Source organism: Chiloscyllium plagiosum, unplaced genomic scaffold, assembly GCF_037043375.1.
Source record: "Chiloscyllium plagiosum isolate Xiang-an unplaced genomic scaffold, Cpla_swu_hap1 HiC_scaffold_38, whole genome shotgun sequence".
Taxonomy (NCBI): domain Eukaryota; kingdom Metazoa; phylum Chordata; class Chondrichthyes; order Orectolobiformes; family Hemiscylliidae; genus Chiloscyllium; species Chiloscyllium plagiosum.
In genome coordinates this window covers 23,605,629-23,615,036 of record NW_028270176.1, presented here as the reverse complement: position 1 = coordinate 23,615,036, position 9,408 = coordinate 23,605,629, and the positions used below count along the sequence as shown (strand labels likewise).

At 40.8% G+C, this 9,408-nt stretch overlaps 1 protein-coding gene across 1 annotated transcript in view; it reads right to left on the bottom strand.

Annotated features, from left to right (window-relative positions):
- Positions 1-282: 282 nt before the first annotated feature.
- Positions 283-9,408, bottom strand: part of LOC148139307 (uncharacterized) — a 140,401-nt gene continuing 131,275 nt past the window's right edge. The window contains 4 exon segments of the mRNA XM_087980832.1: positions 283-877; positions 879-1,215; positions 3,196-3,218; positions 9,006-9,076. Of these exon segments, the coding sequence (XP_087836958.1) occupies positions 283-877; positions 879-1,215; positions 3,196-3,218; positions 9,006-9,076 (1,026 nt within the window).

Below are 9,408 nucleotides of genomic sequence, written 5' to 3'. Positions count from 1 at the left end.
TCTCCCCACCCCCACCCTCCTCTAGCTTATCTCTCCACGCTTCAGGCTCTCTGCCGTTTTTCCTGATGAAGTGCTTTTGCCTGAAACGTCGATTTTACTGCTCCTCGGATGCTGCCTGAACTGCTGTGCTCTTTCAGCACCACTAATCCAGAATCTGGTTTCCAGCATCTGCAGTCATTGTTTTTACCCTGAAGAGAAGCTTACGCTGCTTTTATTTTGTTTTCTACAAATAGACAAACTTAATACAATCAGTTATTACTCAATTCAGCAGTCAGGAAACAGCTATGTATGGTACTGTCTTATGGATAACTTCATTCTAAAAGCAATGATTCTGTTCATTGCAGTCAGTGGGTATTTTACAGAGTTAATGAAGTGTTCCCTGAACTTTGACTGAGTTACTCCATAAATAAATGTATTTGTGCTGCAACTCAGATTCAGCAGCATTATTCCAATTCTTTCAAATACGTGCAAACTCTCGTCGTAAGATCTGGGATCAATTGCTGCGAATTGATAATATACGAAATTGATTACATAGGATGACCATAGCAATATGAAGTTACTAGATATGCTGAACAGTAAAATAATTGACTTCCTTCTGCTCTCCATCTCAGGATCACTGTGCTTCTGTTCCGTGTTCTGACTCCTTAATCCCTTACGGATCTTACTTGCCACTAAAACGTATCTGACTGTCATAGCATTGAAGAGCAAAATTAAACTGAATGGGAGTAATGGTGTTAAAATCTTATCAACCCAGTCAAGTACTATCCACTCGAGTTCAGTAAAATAGCTCTCCTTTATTTGACAAGACCATTGTATATTGTCAACCACAATCATAGGTTCCCGTGTAATGAAAATGGGAACATTTTTTATAAAGAAGAGTGCAGGTTGCTGAAAGAATAACAGCTGCTGTTTTCATGGTACAATATTTCAGTTTCAGTTTCCGGCAGCAAATGGTCACAAATCGATCAGTGGAGAAAGTGACAGTGAACCAGGCAGAACAGTCTGAACTCACATAGAGTAGGAAGTAAATCACAATGCATGCAGGTGTGAGGTGCAGGAATGATCCCTGATAAAATAAATTATTCAGGTGATAAAATATAACATCAGTAATGATGAACATTAGATCCGCTGTCGCCATGGCCACCAGGTAATGAGTGTTGCATCTGGAGAGGCCGCATTTTCCTTGGGCTAGGATCATAATTGCCAGTGCATTAACTGTAAGATGGAGAACTGAAATTAGTTTAGAAACTATAGTTTGAGCAGCCTTCCATTTCAGTTAAGGTGTTAATTGTGTGTTTGGGAAGAATGTTAAAATCTAAAAAGAATGTTAATCCCAATTCAATCCATAATAACTGGCATGGCAGGAACAAAGAGAGTGAGTGTGTGATGTTGAAGATGATGTACTACAACATATCTGTGAAGATGCAAACTGGCCAGTTCAATATGTTACTGTTTCATACAGAATCAGCTTGAATGCGTTCTTATTGGCTTCCCTGACATCGCTCTGTTAATATAAACAGAAAAAAAATCATGAGAAGTGTAGCACACCGCCCATTTGCCTTCATGTTCCTATCAATTAACCAAGCTGTTCCCTTAGCTAAGGAGGAATGTACCTAAATGTTGTAAGGACACATTTTAACATGGTCACAATGCAAGCTGACATAGAGTAACATGTGTTTTACAAATATGGTGCCCACTATCATGGATTTGACACCAGTTCTTTATATACTCCTGCTTTGCTGGATAGATACATTCTTAAACAATGTTTCACAAGAATATGGAAACATCACCACGCATGATAAGAGATCATATCCACATCCTATGAACAAGTGGATCTCAAGATGGGCATTTAAAGCATGAAGGACAGTGGATAATCATTCAGAAACGGTAATGTGTTTGAAGATAAATGAAACCATTGCTGAACATGAAGATAATTAAACAGCTTCCAATTGACACTGCAGTTCAAAAATGCCTGCCTTTAATATAAGGCAACAAGAAGAATTGTATCAGTTGATAAAGTATCTCTTTTAATGCGTTCGTTCAAATTGTTCTCTCCCTGTGTGTACACAACCAGCTGTCTACCCTACACTCCAAGCTCCTAATAATCAATTTCAGTCACTTTGAGTCATAAAGATGTACAAACGGAAACATGGCCTTAACTCAAACTCACCAGTGCTGACCAAACATCCTACATTAACCTGGTCTCATATGCCAGCATTTGTCCCATATCCCTCTAAACTGTTCCTATTCATGTATCCTTCCAAATACCTTTTAAATGTTGTAATTGTACCAGGCTCCAGACATCCTCTGGCAGCTCAGTCCATACACACACTATCCTTTGCATGAAAAAGTTGCCTCTTGGATACCTTTTAAATCTTTCCCCTCTCGCCTCAAAATATGTCCTTTCGTTTTGGACACCCTTACCTTGGGAAAAAGATTTTGACTATTCACACTATCCATAGCCCTCAGCCTCCGATGCTCCAGGAAAATAGAACCAGTCTATTCAACCTCTCCATACAGGTCAAACCCTCCAAACTCAGCGATATCCTTGTAAATCTTTTCTGCACACTTCCTAGTTTAACAACATCTTTCCTGTAGTAAGGAGACCAGAGTGGCATGTCGTATTCAAAACGTGGTTCGTATCCTGTACAGCTGCAACATGACCACACAACCCCTGTGCTCATTGCATGGACCTATAAAGGCAAGTGTATCCAACGCCTTCTTCATGACCCTATCTACCTGCGACTCTGCTTTGAAGGAAATATGAAATTGCACCTCAAGGCAACACTCCCCAAGACCTCGATGTTATGTGTATATGTTCTGTCCTGATTTGCTTTTCTAAAATTTAGCACCTCACATTTATCCAAATTTCTGGAAATTACATTTGGAACCACTAATTATGTTGAAAAATATACTCAGTACTGGCGACGTGTTAGTGAGTGGTGTTTGAAAGATCTGGAATTAAGTGTTTAAAGATTGTAAGACCATGAAAACATTGCCGATTGTTGGCAAGAATCCATCTGGTTCACTAACGTCCTTTAGGGAAGGAAAATTGCTACCCTTACCTGTTCTGTCTGACATGTGATTCCAAATCCACAGTAATGTGGCTGATTCTTAAACTTTCCCTCTTGTCCACAAATGCTGGCCTAGCCAGCGATACCCACATCCCATGAATGAGTATTGAAAAAAAATTACCAGGGATGCCAGTAGCAGCAATAGTGATTACAGATTACAGATTAGATTACAGTGTGGAAACAGGCCCTTCAGCCCAACAAGTCCACACCGACCCGCCGAAGCGAAACCCACCCATACCCCTACATTTACCCCTTACCTAACACTACGGGCAATTTAGTATGGCCAATTCACCTGACCCTGCACATCTTTGGACTGTGGGAGGAAACCGGAGCACCCGGAGGAAACCCACGCAGACACGGGGAGAACGTGCAAACTCCACACAGTCAGTCGCCTGAGGCAGGAATTGAACCCAGGTCTCAGGCGCTGTGAGGCAGCAGTGCTAACCACTGTGCCACCGTGCCGCCCATAATGTAATATGCTTTAACAAAAACGGTAAAAGATCCCAGCATTTTTTCTGTGAAGATTCTGTCCCTGCACGATGAAGCCAAAACCTTTGAATTGAATATAATATTAATATGTTCAGAAACTCTTTTGTAATACACCTCATTCCCAGGGGAACGTTGACGTTGCATCATTGTAATTTCTGATTTGTTTAGGAAAATACGTTACACTGAGATATTGAATCCCTGTTGCATTCGAATTATTCAGTTCTGAGAGTTCATAGGAAAATACCAAAGATAAGGTTTATAGCCTTTGTGACCCAATTAAAGGACAATCTGTTTGAGCAATGGATTGCAGACGTGATAGAGTCATAGAGTTATACAGCTCAAAAGCAGACTGTTTGGTCCCCTCCATCTCTGCCTATCAGACATCCTAATTTAACCTAGTTCCATTTGCCAAGTGATGACCCATATCCCTCGAAATCCAAGCTATTCATATACAAATCCAGGTGCCTTTTTAACGTTGCAATTGTGCCAGTATCCATCACCTCAGCTGACAGCTTGTTCTACACACGCAACAGCCTCTAGGAGACGAAGTTATAACTCAGATCCAAAAAGCAATAGAGCTTCCTTATACGTAAGGCAAACGGAACTGGACAAAACTTGCAGAATCGTGAAATTCCTTCCTGGTCAACATGTAAGGTAGCCTTGGATCCTTCGATAGTCCCTACGATTTCCTGAAAATGTTCCATATATTTAATTCCTACGTCACTCAGGCAGCCGCTTTCTAATCGAAAAATGCGGAGCCAATCAAATTGAATTTTTCTCCATCAATGCCACCTCATCATACTTGTGCCCAAGTGTTTTATTGCCGTTTTACTGAATCAGCTGTTCATCATAAAACAGGCGCTCCGAAATTTTACCCTTTAATCTGAAAAGGCTCCCCAGCATAAATTCTAGCCGAGATGTGACGGAAACTTAGGGTTGGAGTCAGTAGCAAATATTTTAAGAATTCAAAGAAAAACAGAAATATGCATTTTAATTTCTTCAAACGAAACTTTTATTTCAGTTTGTAGATTCTCAATGATAATTTGATCAGTATGTTGTTTTTATTGGTATCCAGAAATATTTGAAATATCCAGAAATGCTTGAAGATTTAGTAGACAGCATTTGACCGTCATTTCCTGGAATAGTTTGAATTGGTTCTCATTACAAAGTTCTCTGGAAATCTAACTCATCTTTTTTTCTTATTCACCTGCCCATAGTTTCTGATGGTCTCTGAATGTTGCATGGAATGTATCGGCAGGACTGGGTCAGGTGTGGAGCTCCCGTGCACATTTGATTACCCCGCCGGTGACAGAAATCTGTGGGTTCTCTGTTTAAAGGGAGGTCCCAAACTCGAAAACCGAGGGGTTCGCGTTCCCGACGGTCCCGGAGATCTTGGCAGTGTGAACCTTGAATATAAAGACAGAATGGAATTGACGGGAACCTGACAAAGTAACAATTAGATTAGATTCCCTACAGTGTGGAAACAAACCCTTCGACCCAACAAGTCTATCGCGACCCTCCGAAGAGTAACCCACCCAGACCCATTTCGAACTAATGCACCTAGTACTATGGGCAATTTAGCATGGCCAATCCACCTAACCTGCACATCTTTGGACTGTGGGAGGAAACCCACGCAGACACAAAGAGAATGTGCAAACTCCACAGAGATAGTCGCCCCAGGCTGGGGCCCCTAGCGCTGTGAGGCAGCAGTGCTAACCACTGAGCCACAAGGTTCATTGTTAATCAAGCAGGTCAGAAGAGAGATGACGGACAGAATTGCATCATAGTGAAGATGACCAACAGCAGGGATGTAACAATATTTCTGCATCTTTCTGTATTGTAGATAAGTGTTTCTGTCATTTCTGTGCCTGCACAATTATTTTTCTAATTCATGCATGTAATTTGGTCATTGCTGACTCAGCGAACATTTATTGAATATTCATAATTTTCCTGCCAAAGGAGGCAGAGATCTGCCTTCCTCAATCGTGTCTGTACCTGGAGCTTAGAGTTCCGCAGTGAAATGAGCGAGGGGTTATCAATACTTTGACACAGCACCTTTGCTTCAGCAGCGACCTCTTTTGAAGTTTGAATAGTGCGTGGCATCGAGAGGAGGTTACAGCGAATGGTGTCCTCACATATTTGCCATGCCTGTCCTTCACGATGGAGGATGGCATGGGCTGGGAAGCAGTGTCCCAGTACTGATCCTTTTGGCACATCGCTAGTTGCAGGCCTCCATTCAGAAAAACAATCCGCCCACCACCCTCTGTCTCCTACATTCAAATCATATTTGTATCCAATTGGCTAGTGCCCCTGGATTCCGTGGGATGTAATCTTGCTCAAGAGTCCACCATGCAGAACCTTTTCAAAAGCTTTACTGAAGTCCATATCGACAAAGTATACCACTCTGCTTTCATCAATTTCTTTGTCACTTCTTCAAAAACTCATTTTCCACGCACAAAGCAATGTTGACTCTTTCTATTCAGTCTTTACCTTTCCAAATACCTGTAAATCCTGTCTCTCAGAATCTCTTCCAACAACTTAACAACCACTGAGGTCAGGTTCATCTGTTTATATCTCTGTGGCTTTTCCTGACCACCTGTCTGAAATAATGGACGACATCAGCCAAATCCCAGTCTTTTGGCACCTCACCTATCGCTACCGACAATGCAAATACCTCAGCAAAGGGGCCATCAATCACTTCCTTAGCTTCCCTCATGCTTTTTGCACTGTTCCTGGTCTCCGACCTGTGCTGGTAGCTGTGGCTAGTCCCAGTCAATTCCTGCTGAAAATGTGTTGCTGGAAAAGCGCAGCAGGTCAGGCAGCATCCAGGGAACAGGAGAATCGACGTTTTGGGCATAAGCCCTTCTTCAGGATGCTGCCTGACCTGCTGCGCTTTTCCAGCAACACATGTTCAGCTCTGATCTCCAGCATCTGCAGACCTCACTTTCTCCCCAGTCAATTCCTGGTCAATGGAGATCTGTTTGATTGACAACATCTTGAAGGCCGATCAGTAGACGGCTTCCAGCCTTAGTTCAATCGCAAAGTGTATTGCAGCTTTCAAAACAGATATTGGAAATCTTAATTCAATGTCAATGTGGTGCTTGCAAGGTGAAGAAATGGAAGCTGCATTATGGAGTGAGATATTCTGGATAGAGCAAACATTGTGGTGTAATTAATTGCTGCCAAAACGCGTTAGGAAGGAATTCTTTGTACACATCAAATTCTATCTCCTAAACAAGCATATTAAATGATCAACACTGCAAATAACCCATCAGTGCCAAAAAAAAAGATGGTGGATGTGGGGGACAACACGCAATGGAGCACAAGTCTGTTCTTAATAAATCTGTAACTCTGAGGAGACTAAGCCTATACCAGAGATTAAGAAGAAAATGTCGTCATGTATGTACTTGTCATTATTTTCACATCCCTCCTGAATTTAAACTTTGGAATCTTTCATTGTGCTATTTTTCCTTTCTACTGACAGAGAAATCTCAAATCGCAGTCTCTGGGCAATCCTTTGCCGGAAAGGCAGTTCGCCTGAACTGTTCAGTCACACACAGGTATTCAATTTGTGATTGTGAGCTGAAATGGATACATGGGCCGGGTCTAACTCCTATTTCGTCAGAGACTTCAGGAAAAAGGAGGAACAATTTCTAGAATTCCTAGAATATCTTATCAACTTTCTCCTTCATCCAATCCGCCGAGACTCTCAGACGAACCTTACTCTGTGAACTTTCAGTGGTGTTGGTGAGGTAATTATATAAGAAATTCTTAGTCCGGGCATGAAATTAAAATATTTGCCTTTCCGTATAACCCGATCAGTAATCAGTTACAGATTTTTTTCTTTCTCTTTCTCTGGGTTTGGGGCTTGGCTTTGCTGCTCCTTTCCCTTGTAAAATTGCTGTTTTTCTGTATACAGCTGTTAATGTTAACTGTTTTGTAAACAGTATTGTTTAATAAAATAAAAAAAGAAATATTGGTGTTTTTGTTCTCAAACATAATCTCACGCATTGCTTACACCTGATCAGCAAGTTTAACTGAAGCTCTTAAATTGAAGTTACATGATTATTTCAGTAGAAACAGCTAGCAAGGGCATGGGGGAAAAGGAGGAATATTGCACAAAGTCGTATTGCTCAATTAGATATCTGTTGCAGACATGGTGGGCTAAATGACCTTCCTTTGCTCCATGACAATTCCAGTTTCTATAACAAAGACTGGTGGGAGAGAAGTGTGTTTCAGTTCCGAGGAAACTGTCGCCACACATATTGAAAATGGAATGTGTACTCATGGGACAGACTCTATCTGAACTTTTTATGGCTATTGTTATTGCTGCCTGCCAGTTAGTAAAGTACAGAAGTTTCAAAACTGAAAGGGTGAGATAAGATTTCAAACTTTCAACAAAATCAAATACTAAATCAAAGAGTGCCTTAAGGCCAAAGGCAATGTATAGGAAATTATTAACAGATGAAGGAAATAAATTTAACGGTCAATCAACAGAAAAAAAAAATAAAATGTGTAAATACAACAACGGGACGAAGCTAAAGCCTCTTTCTTGATTGAAGATAGTGTCTGAAACAATTGCAGATGATGTGAGATCGTGGGGATAAATGAATCACTGTGGTCCGGAAATCTTGAAAGAGATGTGGCTCCACAATGGCAGGAATTGGGACATGAATCGTGAAAGGTTCATTCAGGATATTTATGAGTGTCAGGAAAAGGGGGGAAAGGGGGTGGGGGGTTAGCCTCGTTATCTGTTCATTAGCATAATAGAGGGAATGGACTAAGTTCAGGAAAGCGAGATATGGAAACTGATTTTGTTATATATGAGAAATGATATGGACACAAACACTACTTGAGGATTTCATTTACAGTCCACTCGACTGCCAGAACATGTTAGGCTTGAGCATAATTAAAGAAACCTGAGAGCTTGCCAGAAAGCTACGAAGATAACCATGGAGAATTTCATATATAAACTGCTAACGTCAGATGAGATATGATAGCCGAAATTAGGTATTCATAAAACATTTTTATGATCATGTTCTAGAATCAATGAGAGAACAGGTTATAGTAGACCTGATGTCACAGAATACTGAATTTTGGTTTGACAATAGCACGTATTAATGGTGAACACTGCTGATATTACCACTTAATATTTAAATTATTGTCAGTGATAATTTCATTAACTTCTCCAGCTAGTTAGATTGAATACACTCACAAATGTCACAAAGTGAATCTGTTCCTTTTCTTTCGATGAACGCTTAATAGTGCATCAGTTCCAAAAAAACTTAGGCTTATTGTATCTACATTGTCAGAGCCAATCCCCCAGCAAACATCACGTGAAACATCAGCGTGACAACCATCACAGGTAATACTTCAGATATTACAGTCTATTCCTAGATGGAGAATAATGGCCTGCTTCAGAGTTCTCTAACACCAACTCACCTAAATGGATCTGAAGAGCTGATTGTCTGCAGGCAGTGAACGAGAATGGTTTTAGAGCCATTACATTTTAGCTGAAGTCAACAGATATATTCAAATTTCATTTTTAAATTTGTTTCTGATATTTGGGTGTCGTTGGTTGGGCTATCTTTCGTTTTCACCCTTTCTTAGTTCCACTTGAGATGATGGTGGTGAGCTACCTCCTTGTACCACTTCAGTTCATGTGCTATTAATACATTCTGAATCCCATCTGGAAGTGATTTCTAGATCTTTGACTCAGCAAAGGTGAAGGAATGGTGATATATTGCCACGTCAGGATAATGCAGAGCTTGTAGGGTAACTTGCACTCAGTGATGTTCCCATGAATTCACTCTGCATTCCTTCTAGATGGAAGTGGTCGTGGGTT